The sequence below is a fragment of the Mastigoproctus giganteus genome, chromosome 13, assembly GCF_048544385.1.
Source record: "Mastigoproctus giganteus isolate SK-2022 chromosome 13, ASM4854438v1, whole genome shotgun sequence".
Taxonomy (NCBI): Eukaryota; Metazoa; Arthropoda; class Arachnida; order Uropygi; family Thelyphonidae; genus Mastigoproctus; species Mastigoproctus giganteus.
The window spans coordinates 9,198,325-9,225,403 of record NC_143587.1 but is presented as its reverse complement, the minus strand read 5'-3'; the positions used below and the strand labels follow the sequence as shown (position 1 = coordinate 9,225,403).

At 39.1% G+C, this 27,079-nt stretch overlaps 1 protein-coding gene across 3 annotated transcripts in view; it reads right to left on the bottom strand.

The window, feature by feature from the left end:
- trio (trio Rho guanine nucleotide exchange factor) overlaps positions 1-27,079 on the bottom strand; it is a 996,553-nt gene that overhangs the window by 566,509 nt on the left and 402,965 nt on the right. For all 3 annotated transcript variants that reach the window (XM_090387950.1, XM_090387951.1, XM_090387952.1), the window contains exon 15: positions 13,563-13,754. In XM_090387950.1, coding sequence (XP_090244076.1) covers positions 13,563-13,754 — 192 coding nt within the window. The remainder of the gene's footprint in view (positions 1-13,562; positions 13,755-27,079) is intronic.

The following is a 27,079-nucleotide window of genomic DNA, read 5'->3' as shown; positions in this document are numbered from 1 at the left end:
AATAATAATAATAATAATAATAATTAAATTTATTGATCTTATTAATTTAAAATATCATGCCCCAGACTAGAGCAGCAAAGCAACGGGCACAAAGTGGCAGCAGTGCTGTGACTTGGGGGAGAACTGAGGGGGGGCAAATCTCCAACCAGCCTAAAAAAATGTGCAACTTGTGAAATGTTTGCCAAACTCTCTGGAACAGAACATGTTCTAGCCAAGAAGGATGTCTTTGTGTGTGCCAGGTGCAGAGAGTGTCTAGAAATTAAGCATCAAATCAGCGTTCTACTGGGCATCTATGAGATGCATGAGGTGTAGAAAAAAAATATATATATATGATGGGCCCATCAAGCTCTCAGCTGCCCAACTCAATGGCAGAGCTCACTCCTGGGCATCAGGAAAGGCAGAACGCGCTGGTCCCAAAGAAACTAGTTATTATTGGTGACTCTATTGTCAGAGAGACGGGGAATATATTGTGTAAAAAGGATAGATGGAACAGGACCAGGGTATGTCTGCCAGGGGCAAAAGTTGATGACGTTGTAAAGCATATGTAAAGCATATGTCATCTTTTAAGGGCACAAAAGGTGATATTGTTATACATGTTGGCACCAATGACATTAAGAGTAGGAGACCTGCAGATTTACTGGCGCCTCCGTAGCCAGGTGGGCAGAAGCAACAGTGCGTAGCACACGCTTCTTGATTAGACCGGGGTTCGAGCCCGTGATCACCAAATACGGAGGATGCGAAAAGGTCAGGGAATGACCACCGCATATCCCAGGAACAATATGGCCTTAGTTGCTAATGCTCCTAAAAACCAAAAAACAAACAAACAAGCAGATTTACTTAACAAGTACAGGTCAATATTGCAAAAAAGTCATGAATTAGGGTTAAATTTGAAAGTGTCTGCAATTCTGCCCAGACACAATAGGAGGCAGTACATGATGGGAGACTTGTCAATCAATTCGGCCCTGGAGGAAATGTGCAAGGCTCAAGTGGTAAAATTTTTTTCAGCCTGGTCTGTACTTGTTAACAGAAGAGACTGCTTCTACAGGGATGGGATACACTTAAGTAGAAAGGGTGCGAGAATATTTGCTGATGCTATCGAGGCAGTGTTAGGTGGGTCGGAAAACTGTGAGCTTGGGGGATTCACAAACTAAAAGGTTAAAAGTAGCCAAAGGCAGAGGCAAAGGTGATTCTTGCACAACTGCTATTACAATAAGTAGGGACCTGGAGCGAGGGGGTGCTGGGAATTTCAAGGACTGATGGCAATCATCGTGAAACAGGTGGGTATATGGGATGTGTTAGGGTAACTTGTTATTGGGTTTTTAGGAGCATTAGCAACTAAGGCCATATTGCTCCGGGATATGCGGTGGTCATTGCTTGACCTTTCCGCATCCTCCGAATTTGGTGGTGACGGGCTCGAGTTAGGGTAACTAATAATAAGAATAGGAACATGTATACTTGCATGTATACCAATGCTAGAAGTATAGTAAATAAATTTGATGAATTTGACGTATTGATCGAGACATCAAAGGCGGATATTGTTGGGATAGCAGAGACATTGGATCACACAGATATAAGGAATACAGAACTGGAATTTGGGGAGTACAATGTATACAGAAAGGATAGACAGGATAGTAAGGGAGGAAGTGTTATGATGTTAATTCATAAAAACATAAAACCAAAAGAAGTTCAGCCAGTTGACATAGATGAACAGTGCACTGTGAGTCAGACTGGTGTAACATAAGCAATGCGAAAGCAAAAATAAGAGTAGGAGTGTGTTATAGGCCTAATGACTCGAATGAGTAAAATGAACAATTGTACAGCAAAATAGAGTGGGCTAGTAAATCAGAATGTCTTATAATGGGGGATTTTAACTTCCCAGATATTAACTGGAACTTGTAGGTTGATCACTCACACACTAGTAAGCCTTTTTGTGAATTTACTGGATGATTGTTTTCTGCAGCAGCATGTTCGAGAGGCAACCAGAGAGAGTAATAATCTTGATCTGGTTATCAGCAGTGATCATTCGTGTATTAAGAATTTGCAGATAAAGGAACCACTAGGTGGCAGCGATCACAGTGTACTGATGTGGGATTTACTTAAAGAAATAATTACCATCAGGGGTAAAGGAAAGGGTTTTTGCTTCCGTAAAGGTGAGTACAGTGGTCTCAGACAGTTTTTAAATTCTGTACAGTGGGATCAACTGACGAGGTTACCAACAGTAAATTCAAAGTGGGAAGCATTCAAGGAATTAATCGTGGATGCTACTAAAAGTTTCATACCTATTAAGAAATATAGTTCAAGGTTTAGGCCTAAATGGTTATCAAATGAACTAATGAGACTCGTGACAGAGAAGAAAAATGCATGAGATACATATAAATTATCAAGCGACTCAGAAGCCTATGGCAGATATAAGTTAATCTGTAATCAGGTCACAAAGGAGGTTCGGCAGGCGAAGGCAGATTACGAGAAATCCTTGGCAAAAGATGCTAAGAAAAACAGCAAGGATTTCTTTACTTATATAAACTCTAAAAGGAAGGGGATGAACCTGATTGGTCCACTGGACATTGATGGTTCGGCTGTTGATGATCCTGCTCAGATAGCAAACAAACAATGAGTATTTTGCATCTACATTCACACATGAGGAGTTATTAAGGTTTGAAAATGGCAGAAGGTTATCAAATTGTAGCAGGGTGCTTAATGATTTTGTAATAACTGACAGAAAAGTGGAGGAGAAATTGTTGAAGATAAACATAAGAAAGGCACCTGGGGTGGATGGGATCTATCCTGTTATATTAAAGAAGGCGGTAAAGCAACTAAGCAAACACTTAGCCATAATTATGAGAGCATCCTTGGACTCAGGGGAGGTCCCCACGGACTGGAGATGTGCAAATGTATCCCCGATTCATAAAGGGGGGGTCGAAGGGTGACACAAGTAATTACAGATCAGTTAGTTTAACTTCTGTTCCGGGTAAATTAATGGAGTCACTGGTTAAAGATGCATTGCAGGATCATCTAGACAAGACTGCAGCAATAATTCATACACAGCATGGGTTTGTTAAGGGAAAGTCTTGTCTGACAAATTTGATAGGATATTATGATGTGGTTACAAAGGAATTGGATGCAAAATAAATTTTTGATTTCATATATTTGGATTTCAGAAAAGAATGGGTGCTGCTCTTCGTGGACTAATGTTATTAATGGAGTCCCACAGGGTTCGGTTTTGGGTCCACTGTTGTTTTGTATATTTATCAATGATATTGATGAAGGTATATCAGGCTTATGTCGAAGTTTGCAGATGATACAAAGGTTGGCAAGGTTGTTAATGACAGTAATGGCAGTGTGCTACTTCAACAGGATCTAGATAATTTGGGCAGATGGGCTAAGAAGTGGCAACTGAAATTTAACCTCGAGGTCATGGAATGACCACCACATATCCCTGGAGCAATATGGCCTTAGTTGCTAATTCTCCTAAAAACCAAATAACAAACAACCTTGACAAATGCAGAGTACTGCATATGGGTAGAAGTAACCCCAGAAAAACGTACCAACTGTGTGGTACTACACTTAAGATGGTAGAAAAAGACCTGGGAGTAATTGTGCAGTCAGAGTTTTCTGAGCAATGCAGACAGGCTGCCAGGGCAGGTCATGGGGTTTTGTCAATGATATATAGGAATTTTGCTAGCAGGGAAAAGGAGGTGATTATTCCTCTGTACAAGGCAATGGTCAGGCCACGCCTTGAGTACTGCATACAGGTCTGGAGGCCTCATTTTAGGAAGGATGTAGATTTGCTTCAGCATGTACAGAGAAGGGCAACAAGATTGGTGAGGGGAATGAAGGGATTCTATTACCAAGAGAGGCTTCAGTTGTGCAAATTGCAGTGGCTGAAGACTAGGCGCCTGTGCGGGATCTGACTGAGGTGCATAAGGCCTTGAATGGGTTGAGCACGCTGAATTCTGATGGGAATCCTTCCACTTTTTCAGATTACGAACCTAAGGGGGCATAAATTCAAATTAAGAAAAGACAGATGTAGAACAGATGTGAAGAAATTTGTCTTTAGCCAGCGGGTGGTTAATTGCTGGAACAAACTTCCATCTGTCGTTGTGGAAGTTGACGGGTTAAATAAATTTAAGGAGAAACTGGACAGGCATTTGGAGGGAATGGTGTGATTTTTTTTTTTTTTTTGGATGATGCTGCATAAGCTCATACACTTGCTTTCTTGCATCACATGCCACTACTATTATTACTACTACTACTAATATTGGCGCCAACACCGGGAGTCGTAACTTTCAAAAATCGCTTGTTAAATTCAAAATAAGAAGTTAACTAATGCAACTAAACCAATTTAATATCTCTGTAAAACACAATGCACTATGTTACTTAATGAAGACTACAGTAAAAATTAAAAATACTTATCCCTTTACAGCAGCCAAAGATCCACCGACCATTCTCCTCCGCAACCCGAGTGCCCTCAGTGTGATGCCACGTCTCTGATATCCCAACAATATCTGCCTTTGATGTCTTGATCAGCACTTCAAGCTCATCAAATTTATTAACTATACTCCTAGCATTGGTGTACATGCAAGTATACATGCACCTGTTCCTACTCTTAGTTATCCTAACACAGCCCACGTATTTACTTGTTCCACTATGTCTCCCAGCAGTCCTGGATATCTCCATTATCTTGCTTTCCAGGCTGCTGCTCAATCTAATAGAAGCAGTGGATGAATCACTTTTGCCTCTCCCTTCGGCAACTGTTAACTTTTATTCTGTGTATCCCCCCAAGCTTATAGAGTTTACATCATATGTATTACATTATTGAGTTTATGATATACCATTATGCTTGTATAGTTGTAAGTTAATTATAATAGTTAATAAAATTATCTACTAAAGCCAACCTAATTCAAAATTTCAAGGTATCTATTTAAAACTACAGCACAAAGTTATGCGTTTTGATATTTGCACCAAATTACCGATACAAATGACCTAAGTATATTAAATAGTAACCTACAAAATCTCTAGGTAAATTTAAAAATAAACTAAGGAATGTGACTAGGACTATAAAGCCATATATAGGGTGTGATTTAATATGGTAATTAGGTCATTAAAACAAAAAAATTTTTCAAAAACTTATCTGTTCGTGGCAGCCGAAAATTCTTTGTCTAACACATAAATCCAAGGAAGTGAAGCCAGTCGACATCGATGGACAGGGCAGTGTCGAGTCAGTTTGGTGCGACATAAGCATAGGGAAATCAAAATTGAGAGTAGGAGTGTGCTATAGGCCTAATGACTCTGATGAGTATAATAAGATATTGTACAGGGAAATAGAGTGGGCCAGTAAATCTGAGAGTCTTATAATGGGGGACTTTAATTTCCCAGATATTGACTGGAATTTGTGGGTTGGTCACTCGCACACTAGCAAGGCTTTTGTGGATTTATTGGATGATTGTTTTCTACATCAGCATGTTCGTGAGGCAACAAGAGGGAGCAATACTCTTGATCTGATTATCAGTAGTGATTCTTCATGCATTAAGAACCTGCAGATAAATGAACCACTAGGTGGCAGTGATCACAGTGTGTTGAAGTGGGATTTACTCAAGGAGGTAACTACCATCAGAGGTAAAGGGAAGGGTTTTTGTTTTCGTAAAGGCGACTATGATGGTCTGAGACAGTATTTAAATTCTATACAGTGGGACCAACTGATGATGTTACCAACAGCAAACTCAAAATGGGAAGCATTCAAGGAACTAATCTTGGAGGCTACCAGGCTTTACATACCAACTAAGAAATATTGTTCAAGGTTTAGGCCTAAATGGTTGTCAGATGAGCTAATGAGACATGTGGCAGAGAAGAAAAATGCATGGGATACATACAAATTAATGGGTGACATGGAAGCCTATGATAGATATAAGTTGGTCTGTAACCAAGTCACAAAGGAGATTAGGCAGGCAAAGGCAGACTATGAAAAATCCTTGGCAAAGGATGCAAAGAAAAACAGAAAAGAGTTTTTTACATACTTGAACTCGAAAAGGAAAGGGATGAATCAGATTGGTCCACTGGATATTGATGGTTCAACAGTTGAGGATCCTGCTCAGGTGGCTAACAATCTAAACGAGTATTTTGCATCTACATTCACGCATGAGGAGTTATTCAGGAAGGAGAATGATGTAGGTAAAGTAAACATTGGCAGTGAGCTGGATGATTTTGTAATAACTGAGAGGAAAGTGGAGGAGAGATTGTTGAGGATAAACATAAAAAAGGCACCTGGGGTGGATGGGATCTATCCAGTTATATTAAAGGAGGCAGCAAAGGAAGTATGCAAACCCCTAGCCATAATTATGAGAGCTTCTTTGGACTCAGGGGAGGTGCCCATAGACTGGAGATGTGCAAATGTAACCCCAATTCACAAAGGAGGATCAAAGGCTGACACAAGTAATTATAGACCTGTTAGTTTAACTTCTGTTCCAGGTAAATTAATGGAGGCACTGGTTAAAGAAGCACTGCAGGATCATCTAGACAAGAATTCAGTTATAGCTCAGACGCAGCATGGTTTTGTTAAGGGCAGGTCTTGCCTGACCAATTTGATTGGATACTATGATGTAGTCACAAAAGAACTGGATGCAGGGAATAACTTTGATATTATATATTTGGATCTTAGAAAGGCTTTTGATACTGTTGCACATGGAAGACTGCTGCACAAATTGGAGCAGTGTGGCATTGGAGGCAAATTGCTGCTATGGATAAGGGGATGGTTGAGTGGCAGAAGACAGAGAGTGGTAATCAATGGACACTGCTCAACGTGGACTAATGTTATTAGTGGAGTTCCTCAAGGTTCAGTGTTGGGTCCGTTGTTGTTTTCGGTGTTTATGAATGATATTGATGATGGGATATCAAGTTTAATGTCCAAGTTTGCAGATGATACAAAGGTTGGCAGGGTCGTTAAGGACAATACTGACGCTATGCTGCTGCAACAGGATCTGGAAAGGTTGAACAGATGGGCTGAGAGGTGGCAAATGAGGTTTAACATCGACAAATGTAAAGTGCTGCATATGGGAAACAGTAACCCCAGAGCAACGTATCAACTCTGCGGTACTACACTGACAGTGGTGGAGAATGAAAAGGACCTGGGGGTAATTGTGCAGGCAGATATGAAGTTCTCTGAGCAGTGCAGACGAGCTGCAAGAGTAGCGCATGGTGTCTTGTCAATGATATACAGGAATTTTTCTAGCAGGGATAAGGAGGTGATTATTCCCTTGTATAAGGCAATGGTAAGGCCACATCTTGAGTACTGTATACAGGTCTGGAGGCCTCATTTCAAGAAGGATGTAGAGCTGCTGGAACGGGTACAGAGAAGGGCAACAAGATTAGTAAATGGAACAAAGGGTTGCTCTTACGAAGAAAGGCTTAAGTTTTGCAAATTACAGAGTCTGGAGACTAGGCACCGGCGAGGTGATCTGATAGAGGTGTATAAGGCTTTGAATGGTTTGAGCATGCTCAATGCCAATGGGATTCTTCATCTTTCTCAGAATAATCACCTCAGAGGGCATAAATTCAAATTGAGGAAGGACGGATGTCGGATAGATGTGCGGAAATTTGCCTTTGGCCAGCGGGTGGTTGGTTGGTGGAACCGACTTCCATCACTTGTTGTTGAAGTTGATAGCCTAAACAAATTTAAAGCTCAACTGGACAGGTATTTCGAACGAACGGAGGGGTGAAATGGGAGTGGGTGTTTTTTTTTTTTTTTTTTGGCTGATGCTGAGTAAGCTTGCTTTCTTGCATCATATGCCTCTGCTAATGCTAATGCTAATGCTAATGCTAAATACTCTAGTACCAGTATGTACCAATTCAATGGAAAAATCGGGTGACAGTCAAGCACTTTAACATTTCTAAGGCTTATGATTGTGTTTAGCATAAGGTCTTCTGAACAAGCTCTAAACATCTTATTGCTTATCAACTCTTTTAAAATTCGATATCCAATTTTCTCTCTGGATACTCACTGCAATTGATGGTATACCTCTCTGTCTTCTAACTTAGTTTTGCCGATAACTTCTCAAGAGACGGTCGTGTTCAAAGCCGCTAAGTGGATTTTTCTTATTTATTGATTTGAAATTATTGTTTTTCTAAAACTTTTGATTTAAATTTAGTAGTATAACATTAGTTTGTGATTTTCTGATTAATTTGGTGTATTTATTCTTTACACGGCCTTGTAATTGCATAAAAGTATCGGTAAGGGTTTCCTCGTGTTTCAACTCCGCTACCGTTCGTAAATTTCCCGCCATTGTGATACGATAGCGTTAGTTGAACTTCGTTAGCAGTTAAATTGTACGTTGAAATAAATACATATAACGACTTAGATTACAAACGTAATATAATTAATTATATTTAACATAATTAATAACATAACATAATTAATTATAATTAATTAATAAATTAATAGAATCATGACTCAGACCAGAGCAGCAAAGCAAAAGGCTCAAGCTAATGGAAGTGCTGTGGCTCAGAGCAGAACTGAGGGGGGGGGGGGGGGGGGCAGTTGTCCTCTGACTCACAGCCTTATAAAATGCACTGTTTGCTTGATGTTTGCAGAGCAATCGGGCACGGGACATGATACTGCCATGGGGGATGTCTTTGTGTGTGCGCGCGATGCAAGGAGTGTATCGATATCAGGCAACAACTCGGCGTTCTTGTGGGCCTATATGAGAGCTTGAAGGACAGGGTGGATGCCCTCGAAGAAACTAAATTGAGGGCCCCATCAAGCTCTCAGCTGCCCACATCAACGCCAGAGCTTGCACTTGGGCATCGCGTGACACAGAGGCAACCCCCAAGGCAGAATGCGCTGGTCCCAAAGGAACTAGTAGTTGTTGGTGACTCTATTGTCAGGGAAATGGGGAACATGCTTTGTAAAAAAGATAGGTGGAACAGGACCAGGGTATGTCTGCCAGGGACAAAGGTTGATGACGTTGTAGAGCGAATATCATCTTTTAAGGGCACAAAAGGTGATATAGTTGTACACGTTGGCACTAATAATATTAAGAGTAGGAGACCAGCAGAATTACTTAACAAGTACAGGTGAACAAAAGCCGAGAATTAGGGTTGAATTTGAAAGTGTCTGCAGTTCTGCCCAGACACGATAGGAGGGAGTATATGATGAGAGCCTTGTCGATCAATTCGGCCCTGGAAAGATTGTGCAAGGCTCAAGGGGTAGAATTTTTTTCAGCCTGGACTGTACTTGTTAACAGGAGAGATTGCTTCTACAGGGATGGGATACACTTAAATAGAAAGGGTGCAAGAATATTTGCTGATGCTATCGAGGCAGTGTTAGGTGGGTCGGAAAACTGCTAGCTTGGGGGGAGACAAAGACCAATAGATTGACAGTAGCCACTGGCAGAGGTGAAAGAGATTCTTGCACTGCTTCTATTAGAATGAGCAGAAGCCTGAAAAACAAGATGCATGGTATTTCAGAGACTGCTGGGAGCCATTGCGGTACAAGTAAACACATGGGTTGTGTTAGGGTAGCTAAGAATAGAAACAGGTGCAGGTATACTTGTGTGTACACCAATGCTAGGAGTTTAGTAAATAAATTTGATGAATTTGAGGTATTGCTCAAAACATCAAAGGCAGATATTGTTGGGATATCAGAGACGTGGTGTCACACAGATATAAGGGATGCAGAACTGCAATTTGGGGAGTACAACGTCTACAGAAAGGATAGACAGGATAGGAAGAGGGGAGGGGTTATGCTATTAGTTAAGAAACACATAAAAACCAAGGAAGTGAAGCCAGTCGACATCGCTGGACAGTGCTGTGTTGAGTCAGTTTGGTGTGACATAAGCATTGGGAGATCAAAATTGAGAGTAGGAGTGTGCTATAGGCCTAATGACTCTGATGAGTACAATAAGGAACTGTACAGGGAAATAGAGTGGGCCAGTAAATCAGAGAGTCTTATAATGGGAGATTTTAATTTCCCAGATATTGACTGGAATTTGGAGGCTGGTTACTCACGCACTAGCAGGGCTTTTGTGGATTTATTGGATGATTGTTTTTCTACATCAGCATGTTCGGGAGGCAACTAGAGGGAGTAATACTCTTGATTTGATTATCAGCAGTGATTCTTCATACATTAAGAATCTGCAGATAAATGAACCACTAGGTGGCAGTGATCACAGTGTGCTGAAGTGGGATTTACTCAAAGAGGTAACTACCATTAGGGGTAAAGGGAAGGGTTATTGCTTCCGTAAAGGCGACTACGATGGACTGAGACAGTATTTAAATTCTATACAGTGGGACCAACTGATGATGTTACCAACAGCAAATTCAAAATGGGAAGCATTCAAAGAACTTATCTTGGAAGCTACTAGGCTTTACATACCAACTAAGAAATATTGTTCAAGGTTTAGGCCAAAATGGATGTCAGATGAACTAATGAGGCATATGGCAGAGAAGAAAAATGCATGGGATACTTACAAATTAACACATGACACAGAAGCCTATGATAGATACAAGTTGATATGCAACCAAGTTACAAAGGAGGTTAGGCAGGCGAAGGCAGATTGCGAGAAATCCTTGGCAAGGGATGCAAAGAAAAACAGCAAAGAGTTCTTTACTTATGTAAACTCTAGAAGGAAGGGGATGAATCAGATTGGTCCACTTGATATTGATGGGTCAACTGTTCATGATCCTGCTCAGGTAGCTAACAAACTAAATGAATATTTTGCATTGACATTCACACATGAGGAGTTATTCAGCAAGGGGAATGCCAGAGGTGTATTCAACTCTAGCAGTAAGCTACAGAATCTTGAAATAACTGGGAGTAAAGTGGAGGAGAAACTGTTGAAGATAAACACAAGAAAGGCACCCGGGGTGGATGGGATCTCTCCAGTTATATTATAGGAGGCAGCAAAGGAAGTAAGCAAACCCTTAGCCATAATTATGAGAGCTTCCTTGGACTCAGGGGAGGTACCCATAGACTGGAAATGTGCAAATGTGACCCCAATTCACAAAGGAGGATCAAAGGCTGACACAAGTAATTATAGACCTGTGAGCTTAACTTCTGTTCCAGGAAAATTAATGGAGGCACTGGTTAAAGAAGCACTGCAGGATCATTTAGACAAGACTTCAGTTATAGCTCAGACACAGCATGGTTTTGTTAAGGGGAAGTCTTGCCTGACCAACTTGATTGGATACTATGATGCAGTCACAAAAGAACTGGATGCAGGGAATAACTTTGATATTATATACTTGGATCTTAGAAAGGCTTTTGATACTGTTGCACATGGAAGACTGCTACACAAATTGGAGCAGTGTGACATTGGAGGCAAATTGCTGCTATGGATAAAGGGGTGGTTGAGGGGGAGAAGACAGAGAGTGGTAATCAATGGACACTGCTCATCGTGGACTAATGTTATTAATGGAGTCCCTCAGGGCTCAGTGTTGGGTCCATTATTGTTTTCTGTATTTATAAATGATATTGATGATGGAATATCAAGCTTAATGTCCAAGTCTGCAGACGATACAAAGGTTGGCAGGGTTGTCAAGGACACTACTGACACTATGCTGCTGCAACAGGATCTGGAAAGGTTGAGCAGATGGGCTGAGAGGTGGCAAATGAAGTTTAACATTGACAAATGTAAAGTACTACATATGGGAAACAGCAACTCTGTGGTACTACACTGACAGTGGTAGAGAATGAAAGGGACTTGGGGGTTGGTTGTGCAGGCAGATATGAAGTTCTCTGAGCAGTGCAGACGGGCTGCAAGAGTAGCTCATGGAGTATTGTCAATGATATACAGGAATTTTTCCAGCGGGGATAAGGAGGTGATTATTCCATTGTATAAGGCAATGGTCAGGCCACACCTAGAGTACTGTATACAGGTCTGGAGGCCTCATTTCAAGAAGGATGTAGAGCTGCTGGAATGAGTACAGAGAAGGGCAACAAGATTAGTGAATGGAACAAAGGGGTGCTCTTACGAAGAAAGGCTTAAGTTTTGCAAATTACAGTGTCTGGAGACTAGGCACCAGCGAGGTGATCTGATAGAGGTTTATAAAGCCTTGACTGGTTTAAGCATGCTCAATGCTGATGGGATTCTTCCTCTAGCTCAGAAAAATCACCTGAGAGGGCATAAATTCAAATTGAGGAAGACAGATGTAGGATAGACGTGCGGAAATTTGCCTTTAGCCAGCGGGTGGTTGGTTGGTGGAACAGACTTCCATCCCTTGTGGTGGAGGTTGATAACCTGAATAAGTTTAAGGCTCAGCTGGACAGGTATTTTGAACGAACAGAGGGGTGAAGTGGAAGTGGGTTTTTTTTTTTTTTTTTTTTTTTGGCTGATGCTGCATAAGCTTGCTTTCTTGCATCAGATGCCTCTACTAATGTGAATGCTAACATCCAGTACTAATTCCTTAAACACCAACCTACAAATAATTCTCAAATAGTGCAAAGAAAACTTAATTAACCTCACCCCTTCAAAAACTCAATCCTGTTTTATCTCTTGGAAAAAAAAGATTCTACTGCTCCTATGCTTATTTTCGATGACACTCAGGTTTCTAGAAAATATTATGCATCTCTATTAAGGAACACCCTGATTTCTAATCTCTCTTGATATAACATGACAAACGTTGCTTCCTCTGCATCAAAAAAAACTAGGGATTTTTTTTGTTGTTGTTGTTTCACTCGACGTTACTGTTTTTTTTGAAACAGCTATTCAATCTGTACAAATTTAAAATCTGTCATACCATGAAATATCATTCCCACATTTCAGATGGTTTTCCGCTCTCCATCTTATTAGCCATTCAGCTTTTGCTGCTTGCCCTTTCTATAGATACTTCCATGGGCATTGATCTTCTGAACTATAGGTACTAATATATAGTATGCCGGGGTTGACTGTTCAGAAAGTTCAGAACCTACAGTACTATAGGTTCTAATATATTTTATGTGTTTGGGGTATTCATGATAATTAAAAAAAAAAAAAAGAAGAAGCAGCAGCAGCACAAAAATTCGAAAAACATTGGTGGTCCAAGTCAAAGCAACAAGAAAAAACAATCCAGTGCTCAGTTCAAGGCTATCATTAAAGCATTAGAAGAATATTAAGGATAGAATTAGCATATTCTTCTAATAGCATTAGAATTAGTATATTCTTCTAATAGCATTAGAAGAATATACTAACAGGATTTTTCTAACAGGACTGTTTCCAAAAGGAATTAATAAAATTAAATAAAATTTCTCACTCTTCTTGCTTTAACAAGTTAAAGTTAACAAGTTAACTTTAACTTGTGTTTTTTTTTTTTTTTTGGCTGATGCTGCATAAGCTTGCTTTCTTGCATCAAATGCCTCTACTAATGCTAATGCTAATGCTAACTAGGTAGTCAGGAGAAAGTTTCAACTTCTAATTTATATAATTTACTATGATAGATAAAAAAAGAAGAAAGCAGCAATTCAGAGGTCTCCAGTGAGCAACAATCTTGGAAAAACTTCCTTCAGAAGAAACCAAATATGTAATCTTTCCTTGAAAAATCAGAAAATTCTCAAATTCTAAAGCACATATGAATAAATTTAAAAATGTTCTCACCTCCTTCTCATGAGTATAAAACATCACAGCTAAATGAAGAACATGTCTACGCTGCTCCACACGAGAAGCAAAACTTGTAATGTGGCCTTCTAATTCTTGGGCAACACCATAAATTTCCTCAGCATTGCATTCTCCAGTTTGAGCTAGCTCTTCAGCTGCGGCAAGCAACTTCTCTGCATTAGTATATGTATTCTATAAACAAAAATACAAAAAATTAAAATGGATGCTTCCAACAGGAATTAAATTTTCATAAAAATACTGATTTTTTAACATCAATTTGCAAAAAACAGATCACTGGATACTTTGCTAGTAAACAAAAGAGATTCAAGGTAAAGCATTACAAGCAATTTTCTTGAAAAGTAATAAAATTATTGTTTTTAGAAGTTCTATGTTTTACTTTAATTTCACTAGAACAGAACTTCAACAACAATAAGATATTCTAAGATTTTCTCAAAAACATTCCTAGTAGTATCTAAAAAAGGCCATAAATGGTGCCATTACATCTTTTAATTGCATGTATCTATTTATGCCGCAGGAAAATATATTTCATTACTACTGAGATGAAATTTCAACATCTCTGGCAGAGAGATGGGAACCACACACAGAAAGTGCTGTGTCAGAAATGGATAAAAATACTAGAATATATTTCTGCTCCAGTAGTTTTAAACTTGTGTTACATGAAACCCCCCCCCTAACTAGCAGTTTCCCTGAACTCTCAATGATACTAACGAAAATTCTTGCACCACCTTTGTTCAAATGAGTACCATCTTTACAAAATAAATTCGTCTACCTACAAGTGCAGGCCACACTGATAAAAATCCCCCTCCCCCAGCCTTGCAGATTCCCTCAAGTCTTTTATTAATCCATAAGGCTTTCAACATATCATCCCACCCATCGTGTCTTGGCAGAATGGCAGCCACATATACATTCTGACCTAACTCGTGGCATTGTTTCAGCATGGTCCTATATTTATCCAACAAATGGTCAGGTTGTGTTTGTGTAATATTGTTAGTCTCCACATGAATAATAATGCGCTCTTTAACACTCCCCCACTTAAAATCTGACAATCTGTTGGTAACATCATCAATTGCAGATATTACAATTACAAGATATATTACAGAATTTAAATCACCAAAATGAAACCTGACAAAACTTTAACCACTAGAGAAGTTAAATTTAGAAGAATGAAAGTTATGAAGATGCTGCCCAAAATATCGATAAAAAAGGCTTTCTGAATATTAAGCTGTAGCTTTATCAAATAATTCAAATACTTTCGTGAAAACACGTAAAGCGGAAATATTTTCCATAGTAATGTTAAATAAAGGTCAACAAAACAATAGTTTATGCTTAAAAAATGATTTATTTATCCAAAGAAATGAAAACACAGTCTTTAAAATCAAGCAAATTATAATAATAAATTATTTATGTCATACAAATGTTAAAGAATGTATATTCTTTATCATCATCGACTAAATGCACACTCAACGATGGTTCGTCACTTGTTGATGATTCAACACTCGTTTTTGGGTTCTTAGAAGCACAAGGAGTTACCTTTTTTTCTTCAGAAATGCTTCAAGAGTTATTTGTTTCAAAGACAGTCTTCTCCTTTCTTTATAAATTTCACAATAACATGCATAAACATTTTTTAAATCTGTAGCAACTTTTCTAGTGCACTCAAAATTTGAATCTTGTGACTCGAAAATCTCAATTGCTTTTTCTGTGTTGAAAAGTTTCATCAAGCCCCTTGAGAGTAAAGGAACAAACAGGAGTTTCAGCTGTTAAATCTTTTTCTGCCTCAGCTTCTTCACTTTTGCCATTTCTAGAAGGTCTTCATTTGTGAACTCTCCATTGTGTGCTTGAAGCAGATCAATGATGTCAATTGTAGAAACCTCAAGTTGCAACTTCTTCCTCTTTATCTTCACCTTCTTCCCACGTTTATATGTGGTCAAGCTGCAACTAGTTAGCAATATTAACGACCACTTCTGTTTCATACGATCTCTGCTGGTTCTTGAAAATCATTCAAAATTATCAATAAACTGAAGACAGCTTATTTCAAACACCCCTCACGTTCTTCTATGTAAATTTATCCCAAGCTAGTTTTATTATTTTGATTGTATCTAAAATATGGAATTCTCTCCAAAATTCTTTGAGTTGGACCTCCCTCCTCTGCGTTTAGGGCGTAAGCCTCAAGCTATGGAAAAGTCTAGACTGTATAAGCATAGTGCGAAAGCATCAATAATACATAGCCAAATCTGAATGAACAGAATATTAGCAAAGCGGCATCGTTTTAAGTTATATCTCATATTGTGAATACGTTCACGAGTTGCCATGATACTGCACTACTTTGAATAAGTAACGCTTCACTTGAGGAGAACACTAATGTTACTTATTCTCAGATAGATACCACCACCCAGACAGCACCGTTTCGGGGCTAGTGTGAATTTAATGTGAAAAAAACCCATTGGACCAGATCTATTAAACCAAACAAACAAATTATAAAATCCAAACCTAAATCATGAAAAATCTTAATTCAGACAATCATTTCAAAGCTATTTGTGAATTTAATGTGAAAAATAACCCATTGGACCAGATCTATTAAACCAAACAAATGAGTTATAAAATTTAAACCTATATCATGGAACTGTTTTGATGAGAGCTTAAGAGATCTACATTTTTATCAAGAAAACTGAATTTTGTAATAAACAAAAAAACCCAGATGCTTCCCCCCCCCCACCAAATAACTAAAACCAGTACTTTAAGATGAACCTCATCTCCAACCAAACTGCAAGAAGAGGTGGCTCTCCCCACCTTATTAGACCCTAAACGCCATTTTTCCAACTGTAAAAACCTTTGCATGGAAGCAGACATTGTTTGTTTCAAGTCCCAAAGAGATCCCCTAAAGGTCCCAAACCTTTTCCGTTTTCGAAGCTTCCACACATGATATTTTGCATCTGTAATTAAAAATATCGTGAACATATTTTTCTTGCCCAGGGGATGATTGAATTGCAAGTAAATTACCTCCTCCAGTGTAAACTGTCTTATCCTCAAAAATCTACAAATTCTCTTCCAAACTTCCTGCGCGAATCGACAGTATAATATAATATATACAATATAATATAATATAATACAATATTATATTATAATAATATAACATAATAATAAACAGTGTAAAATAAATGGTACACTGTTTCAATTTCGGTACAAAATTCGCATAATCTGTTGCCTGTCTGACTAAATCTATACGTGATATCGTTCACTTGTATGTTTCCGTAACCAACCCTCAACGAAAAATCAATAAGCGATGGGTAGTTTCCGCCAATTTTTAGATTTTTAAAAAACAACTGCGCATTATGGTTTCCTAAATTTGGCTTTTCTGGATTTTCTGAGTTAAACAGTGCCCAGTAGAGTCGTTTTAAAACACCCTTAAGAGGATCTATATATTTCTCCCTTAACTGCGTGCACATATCCCGAATTTTTTTGTAATATATAGGAATTATCTCTGCTTTTGGCCCTAGATAACTGCCGCCTTTAATTAAGGCTGTATTAAATCCCATAAAATAATTTATCAGTACCACTACTAAACGGTTAGATTGCACCATATTAGCCACGTCCAGCAGTCTCTTACAGCTACACCTCAAATTAATTTTTGGAATACTTATTCCCCCATATTCCCACGCTATCTCTTGCCGTTTTCCTCCCCATAGAAACTGAAATGTTGGAACGTAAAATCATCTCATTGTCCTAGCTGTGATTCCTGTTATAAACACCGTGCATAAGATTTTAGGAAGAATTACGGTTCTAACAATAATGGATTTGTTCTCAAAAGAAAATTGTTCCACTTCCCACTTTTTTAAACTTTCCCATATTTTAGTGGTGAGCCCTCCTACAGGTAGCATGGGCCTCTCTCTAAACGGAACTCCCAATATTTGAATCGATTTATCTGACTCCACTTCTCGTTGTGGTAAAGGCCGATGTACCCATTCCCCTGACAATATGCTCCTAGTTTTATCTTTGTTTATGTTTAACCCCGACTTCTTACCAAAAGAAGTAATGAGTGACAAATTCTTCCACCACATAACTCGTAGTGAGAGTGGCTGTAACATCATCCGCATACACTATACAGTTACACTGCTCTGCCGGCTTTGGAACGGTATCCCCTGAACGGCCTCAGTTCTGTCTATTCTTCCCAGTAGTGGTTCTAGTGCTAACGTAAATAACAAAGGACTAAGCGGACATCCTTGTTTTACTCCTCTATCAATTTTAATGTTTTTCGAAATTTCTCCATTTATCCAAAGTCATGTGCTACTACGTGTATATAGATTTCTCAGGACTGTAAACAACTGAGATCCTATGTTCGTATCTTTAATTATAGAGAAAAGGTAGTCGTGGTCAATTCTATCGAAAGCCTTTTCTAGGTCGATTGCTACTAACGCTAAATTGTAACTCTTTCGTTTCCGATATTCTAATATATCTTTTAATAGCCAAAGGTTATATTCTATCCACCTCCCCGGTATGCCATAGCACTGTGTACTTCTAACTACCTGGGTTACTTTGCGTTTTCACTTAGCTGTCAAAATCTTTGCAAATATTTTGAAGTCACAATTAGCCAACGTTATAGGTCTCCAGTTACCAATTTTCGTTAAATCCCATCCATGCTTCGGAATGAAAGTAGTATAGGCATTTAAAAAGCCTTCGGGTACAACTCCTTCCTGAAAAAATTTGTTAAAGACGGCCAGAAGAATAGGCGCTAACAAGTTCCAAAACTTCTTATAAAATTCAACCCCCAAACCATCCGGTCCCGGCACGCGTCGTAATTTACATGATTTTAGAACCACAGTTAGATCTCCCATAATTAATTCTCTGTCCTGTAATGCTTTTTGCTCGGGTGTGACTTGTCCAATTGTCCAAATGGAGTTGTCTCTCTCTTTTTTCTGCAAAGCAAGCTCTTTTTCATAGTAATTTACAAAACTATTCATAATAGTTAGCATTGTTGAATGTGTGTTGTCATCATCTTTAATTTCCTAAACCGTTTTGGCTAAATTGTTTAGCCTTAGTTTTCTTTGGTAAAACGCAGCTGTAAGACTATCAGCCTCCCTAAATTTCAGCTGTATTTTTCGCACCTTTTCTTTCTCTTCTTCCAATATTATACCGTTAATAATCGCTTGTACTTCTGCTGTTGCCCTTTCATCCCCGCACCATTGGTAAATTCTTTTTTCTTTATAATATTGGTGTTTAGATACACCATAGACAACTCTTAAAAAACTACAAAGTAGTTCTTGTGGGCATCATTTGCTCTTTCTCATATTGTGCTCTGCCTTCACGACGAGTTGCCATGATACTGCACTACCTCAAATAAGTAACGCTTCACTAATAGAGAAGACTATTGTTACTTATTCTCAGTATTCTTTTTCTTTTTAAGAGTTGTCTCTGGTGTATCTAAACACCGATATTATACAGATATTAAACTCTTAAAGTATTATGCCATGTGCATTTAATTATTTTAAATATTATCTTATACACCTTTTGGCATCTCTCATATTGTGCGATTAACTTCACAACTGGGTCGTCATGTCTGCAATACTAGGGTAACTGCCCACCCACTGATGATAGGCCAATAGCCTTGAAACATGTCTGGGTGGTGGTACTCACTGAGAATAAGTAACAATAGTCTTCTCTATTAGTGAAGCGTTACTTATTTGAGGTAGTGCAGTATCATGGCAACTCGTCGTGAAGGCAGAGCACAATATGAGAAAGAGCAAATGATGCCCACAACAACTACTTTGTAGTTTTTTAAGAGTTGTCTATGGTATAACTAAACACTGATATTATACAGATATTAAACTCTTAAAGTATTATGCCATGTGCATTTAATTATTTTAAAAATTCTTTTTTCTTGTAAGAGATCTTTCAGTCTATTTCTGCATTGTTCGTTTCTTTCCTTAATTTTTGAGTAATAAAATGATTTAGCACTTTCTTTAATTTTCGTCCACATTTCCCACTCATTTCCAGCTTGCTCTACTATCTTTTTAATAACTTGTAAAGTCCCAATCCTCTCTCTCCAGAACTGCTGGGTTGACCTTCCAATAGACTTTTCCCAGACTAACGTTTGTAAATAAATCTCCCTTCCACATGTGATCTGAAACTTGTCGACCTCCCGCAAATTTCACATGCCGTATCATTGTCATCTTATCCTTCAACTGACTCGTTGCATAATTGCGATCTATCCTAGTTCCTATATTACTGGATATTCTGATGGCCGCTCTTTTCCCCGGATTTTTTTCCCTCCAGACGTCTCTACCAAGTCCCATTTAGTACAAACCTTGATAAATTCACAACCCCCCCCATACCATGATGCGAGGTACCCCCCAGAATTTTCTCCATAATGGGGTCAGGAACGCAGTTCCAGTCCCCTGCCATTGCAACCCACTGCAACCCCCTCGTATAGTTGCCCAGTCCCTGAAACAGTTTTCCTTTCTAAAGTGGAATTTGGACTATAGACACAAATTAGTCTAATTGTGAGTCCCCCATAACTCCAATCCACTGCCACAACCCGACCATCTGTATCCCTACCCGCCAGTCGTACAGTCACTAAAATTGGAGGAACCACTACTATTCCCACCCCTGCAGATCGATTTGTACCAAAACTCCAAAATCCTAACAACTGGTATCTGTTTTGAAACTGCTGGATGTCTGCAAAACTTGCAAAGTGGGTTTCTTGTAGAAACCAAATCTTCACCCCCCATGTTCATCATAATTTGCCCTATCATCCTTTGTTTGTTAACTGCTCTCAGACCCTGTACATTTAATGACATAAATGTTATTCAGGACATTATAAGCAGAACTTTACTAGAACTTCTGCTAAGATATTCCTATGTTCAGCATTTAACTTTAATTTGTTATTGGTGAGCAACACAGTGAGATCTCCAACATTCTTGTTTCTAATATTGGAAATAACAAAATCTCCCCAAGCGAACTGTATATTTACTACTTCACCCTCCTCGTTTTCATTCCAAAGAAAAATCGGTTCACCTCGAGTTTTAACAATTTCCGCCAAGCTTCGCCTATATTCCCTGTATTCTTTTGTGTTTCCTACTACATTTAACCATTCTATTCCTTCATATTCCCTCGTTTGTATGCCATCTGAATCCGAATCAAACCCCAAAAGTGTTTTGCAATCTTTCTTACCGCCTGATAAAAACTGATACTTCTTCCCCCTCTATTTGTTTTGTTTCGGTCTCTTCTTGAATTTCCTCTGTCCCCCTTTTGCTCTTTTAGTTTTACCGCTTATTTCTTCCTTCTCCCCCCGCTTATGTACATTTTGTACTGTATTTTCTGCTTCCATGTCCTCAGTTCGTTCCGCATGTTCCGATTGTGTTGCCAACATATCGTACACTATTGTAAACGTTGGTGTGATTTCTTTAATCTGCTTCTCACCCCTCTGCGCTACTATAGCTTCCACGCTCTCAGAGTTAGGCATATCTTTTGGTGGCTCACTCGCTTTCTGCTGTCCTCCCCCACCAGCAACTCTTTCGGCAAACATGCATTCCGGGCATTGAATGAATTTATGCGTGGAAGCTCCGCATTTTTTACAATTATTAAGGCAGTTGGCCGTAATATGACCTGTGCCATTACAATTAAAACAACGTGATTTTTGGCATTCTGCTCCCAAATGGTCTTTACCTCCACACCTCAAACAAACTTTCTGAACTCCTGGGTAATTCATTAATAACCTATCACCCATCAAATCGATGATGTTTGGCAAGGGCGTTTTCATGTCAATATGAATTTGCACCGTACCTGTTTCTACGCCTGGCCATTCCTCATATTCTTTCCTGTGAATCTTAACAACCTTACCAAACTTGTTAAAAAAGCTCTCGACAGGACTATTAGACATTTCTACCGGAAACCTGTCAATATTAACCACTTATATATTTGGATCATATATATAAATCCAAATATATGATATCATATATTTGGATTTCAGGAAAGCTTTTGACACTGTTGCGCATGGAAGACTATTGTACAAATTGGAGCAGAATGGTATTAAGGGTAAGTTGCTACAATGGATAAAAGAATGGTTAAGTGTGAGAAGACAGAGGGTGGTAATCAATGGGTGCTGCTCTTCGTGGACTAATGTTATTAGTGGAGTCCCACAGGATTCGGTGTTGGGTCCACTGTTGTTTTGTATATTTATCAATGATACTGATGAAGGTATATCATTCTTAATGTCGAAATTTGCAGATGATACAAAGGTTGGCAGGGTTGTTAATGACAGTAATGGCAGTGTGCTACTGCAATTTAACCTCAACAAATGCAAGATACTGCATATGGGTAGAAGTAACCCCAGAGAAATGTACCAACTGTGTGGTACTACACTTAAGGTGGTAGAAAATGAAAAAGACCTGGGAGTAATTGTGCAGTCGGATATGAAGTTTTCTGAGCAATGCAGACAGGCTGCCAGGGCAGGCCATGGGATTTTTGTTAATGATATATAGGAATTTTGCTAGCAAGGAGAAGGAGGTGATTATCCCTCTGTATAAGGCAATGGTCAGGTCACGCCTTGAGTATTACGTACAGGTCTGGAGGCCTCATTTAAGGAAGGATGTAGATTTACTTGAGCGTGTACAGAGAAGGGCAACAAGATTGGTGAGGGGAATGAACAGATCCTCTTACCAAGAGAGGCTTAAGTTCTGCAAATTGCAGTGGCTAGAGACTAGGCACCTGCGCGGTGATCTGAATGAGGCATATAAGGCCTTGAATGGGTTGAGCATACTGAATTCTGATGGGATCCTTCCACTTGTTCAGATTACGAACCTAAGGGGGCATAAATTCGAATTAAGAAAAGACAGATGTAGAATAGATGTGCGGAAATTTGCCTTTAGCCAGCAGGTGGTTAATTGCTGGAACAAATTTCCATCTGTCGTTGTGGAAGTTGACGGGTTAAATAAATTTAAGGAGGAACTGGACAGGCATTTGGAGGGAATGGTGTGATTTTTTTTTTTTTTTTTTTGGCTGATGCTGCATAAGCTCATACACTTGCTTTCTTGCATCACATGCCACTACTACTACTTTATGTATGTTACCAATTTGCACAAGTTTGATCATTACGTTTCTAATAGAAAACCTTTTCAAAACCTTTTCTCTTGTTTCTATTGTTTTCAAGACCAACTGATATTTCTGCCTCGGTAATGGAGTTAATCCTTTTATCTCGTGAACCGAAACAACCTGAGTCACTCCCCGCATTACCTCTCTAATTGGACAAACCTCTGTAGTCTGAAACTCCACTGTTCTTTCTCTAAAAAAGAACTGTGCCATAATTAATCTCTGTTCCTTAAGGAAAATGAATAGTTAAAAATCCCGGGTCTTGCCTGACACCAGCAAAACGAAAAAAGAAAATACCTAACTAGGCAGAAATAAATTTCAAAGAAATGTAAAACAAAAGAAAATCAATCACTTACTATCCTCCTAAAGGAGGTTCCCCACAACAGGGTAACCTCAGCTGAAAGGACCGTCGCTAACCTCTTGATATGATCGGACACTTTCCTCAACATTCAGAACGAGTAGAACACATCTGAACAAAACAATTCACAAACTAGCCTCTAGACGATCATTTCGAAGCTAGTGGGCTTCATCACCAGTGGGCGAGCAGGTACCGTTTCGGGGTTTTTTGTCCCTTCTTTGGTGGGTGGGTAGGCCCCCGAGTGATGCAATGATGGCAAAACAGTTATGAAGTATAACTGCATAATATGAGAGATGCCTGATGGTGTATGATGTATTTAGACTATAAGGCGTAAGCCTCAAGCTATGGAAAAGTCTAGACTGTATAAGTATAGTGCAAAAGCATCAATAATACATAGCCAAATCTGAATGAACAGAATATTAGCAAAGTGGCATCGTTTTAAGTTATATCGCATATTGTGAATACCTTCACAAGTTGCCATGATATTGCACTACTTCGAATAAGTAACGCTTCGCCTGAGGACAAGTCTAATGTTACTTATTCTCAGATGGATACCACCACCCAGACGGCACCGTTTCAGGGCTATTTGGCCCTTCTTCAGTGGGTGGGTATTGCACTACTTTTTTGAAGTAGTGCAATACCATGGCAATTCGTTGTGAAGGTATTCACAATATGAGATATAACTTAAAACGATGCCGCTTTGCTAATATTCTGTTCATTCAGATTTGGCTATGCATTATTGATGCTTTCGCACTATACTTATGCATAGTCTAGACTTTTCCATAGCTTGAGGCTTACGCCCTAAACGTTTTATAGTCTAAATACATCATACACCATCAGGCATCTCTCATATTCAGGAGTTATACTTCATAACTATTTTGCCATCATTGCATCACTCGTGTACCTACCCACCCACCGAAGAAGGGCCAAATAGCCCACCCACTGATGATAGGCCAAATAGCCTTGAAACATGTCTGGGAAGCCTGATATTCGCGGAGTTTCCAAGAATGGGTAACAACAGTCTTCTCTACTGGGGAAGCGTTACCTATTGGAGGAATTTGAGTTTTTGAGTGGTGTGAGTTGAAGAGATTCTTCGACATGTTTCTTTTCCTCTTCCACTACTACTATTACTTTACCTCTACCTTTTTGCTTTTCTAAGTCTAATAGGGACAAATGGTTTGAATTTTATAAATCATTTGTTTGATCTGGTCCAATGGGTTTCTTTCACATTAAATTCACAATAGCCCTGAAACGTCACTTGGGTATCCACCCACCGAAGAAGGGCCAAATAATCCTGAAACGGTACCAGGAGGAGCCTGATGATGTCCAGAGTTTCCAAGAATAGGTAACAACAGCCTTCTCCAATGAGGAAGCGTTGCCTATTTGAGGAGTTTGAGTTTTTGAGTAGTGTGAGTTGAAGGAGTTACTGTTCCCTTTCATTCTTCTACACAGTTTCTTTTCCTCTTCCACTCCTACTATTACTTTCCCTCTACCTTTTTGCTTTTTTAAGTCTAATAGGGACAAGTGGATAGTCGAGTTATTATCCCACACATATACAAATAGCCCTGAATCGGCTTCGTCTGGGGGGGCCTGGTGGCCACTGAGTTTCCTCGAATAGGTAACAACAATCTTCTCTACAGGGGAAGCGTTGCCTATTTGAGCTTTGAGCGTGAATTGAAGGAGCAACTGTCCCTTTCTTCCTTCTACGGCATTTCCTTCTTCTACCTCTCCTACTAGCACCTTCCTACATCTTTATCTCTTTTCTAAGTGTAATAGGGGTAGTATGAGGATAACCAAGAACTTTATCCCATATTTCAAAATGGTGCCGTCTGGGTGGTGATATCCATCTGAGAATAAGTAACATTACCAGAGGAAAAGAAGCGTTACTTATTTGAAGTAGTGCAATATCATGGCAACTCGTTGTGAAGGTATTCGCAATATGAGATATAACTTAAAACGATGCTGCTTTGCTAATATTCTGTTCATTCAGAGTTGGCTATTATTGATGCTTTTGCACTATACTTATACAGTCTAGACTTTTCCATAACTTGAGGCTTACGCCCCGCTTTATAGTCAAAATACACCATCAAGCATCTCTCATATTGTGCAGTTATACTTCATAACTGTTTTGCCATCATTGCATCACTTGGATACCTACCCACCCACCAAAGAAAGGCCAAATACCGGTGAAACGGCACCAGGGGGAGCCTGATGATGTCCGGAGTTTCTTCGAATAGGTAACAACAGTCTTCTCCACTTGGGAAGCATTGCCTATTCGAGGAATATATGAGTTTTGTGTGCGAGTTGAAGGAGCTGAGTTTCCTCGAATAGGTAACAACAGTCTTCTCTACTGGGGAAGCGTTGCCTAGTCGAGGAATATATGAGCTTTGAATATGAGTTGAAGGAGCAACTGTCCCTTTCTTCCTTCTACGGCATTTCCTTCCTCTACTTCTCCTACTATCACCTTCCTACATCTTTATTTCTTTTCTAATAGGGATAGTATGAGGATAACCGAGAACTTTAACCCATACCATATTTCAAAACGGTGCCGTCTGGGTGGTGGTATCCATCTGAGAATAAGTAACATTAGTCTTCTCCTCAGGTGAAGCATATTCGAAGTAGTGCAATATCATGGCAACTCGTTGTAAAAGTATTCACAATATGAGATATACAGTAATACCTCGAAGTTACGCGATAGGTGGGTCCGACGAAAATCGCGTAAGTCGGGGTACAACTTTGCATATAAATACATATAAATTTTGTTTAATTGAGACCAAGGACTAACAAAAACACTAGTTTAGAAGAAAAATATGAATAAAATTGCAGTTCTTTATACATATTAATACAAAATATGTATTAAAAAATCAAATGACTTACGTAAAAAAGTTATTTCGATGTCGATGGCTTCATAAAATCTAACAATTTCGTCTGACGACACAGCGCCTTCTTTTTTTCACGCAAAATTTCGTCGTAGCAAGCTAATAATTTTTTTATTCCTTGCTTCGTAGCTATAATGCGTTCTTCGTTGGAGTCTATGTTTTCTAAAATTTTTAAGCCCTCTACAATTGAGCACTTTTCAATTTTCAACCTGTCAAGTTTGCAATTGTCATGTGCTTTTCGCCGTTGCTTCATTTAGGCCTGTAGCACGTGCAATATCACATGGTCTTTCATTTCGCTCAAAGCGTTTCACAATTTCATATTTTTTCTCTATCGACAGAGGCGGACTGGCCATAAACCTTACCGGGGAAACCCCGGTGGGCCAGTGTGATTTTGGCCATAAACCATAGTATGAGGCCACTATAAATTTTCCCGGGTAAGAATTTTTGATCCAGTCCGCCTCTGTTTATCGATAATTGCTTTTCTTTTTCTCTCTGAATCTGCAGTGTCTTCACCAGGACGTTTCCTTTTCACACCTTTTAATTAAGTATTTTACTAATTTTTAGGGAATAAAGCACAATTACAAAACGAGGAGGCACGCTTGATACGCATAAACAAAGCTGCGCGCATGTAGCAACTGAATAAACAACACCATAAAGGCAGAGATACACTATTAACACCTCACATTTCTAGGGGTTACTACCATAAAACAATAAAAATCCAGTTGCGTTTCTGCTAGTGAAATCTGTTATAAACTGGTAGTAAACTCGATCTAATTGCATTTGCGATTATACCGATAGCTGGAATTGTGTTGGTTTTTACGTTATTATGGTGAAATGTGTTTCCCCTTCACTGATATAAAAAACATAAAAGCAGCAAAGTTGAATTTTGTTCAACTTTCGCTCTCATTCTCCGCCGTTGCACCGTATATCGATAACATATGAAAAACAACCTTGAAGATAGTGGGCGGCAGCGTTGCCAAACGAAAAGATCAAGAACCGCGTAACTCCGAGTTCGCGTAAGTCAGCGTATTACTGTAACTTAAAACAATGCGGCTTTCCTAATATTCTGTTCATTCAGATTTGGCTATGTATTATTCTTTTCGCACTATACTAATACAGTATAGACTTTTCCATAGCTTGAGGCTTACTCCCTAAATGAATTATAGCCTATCAATTTC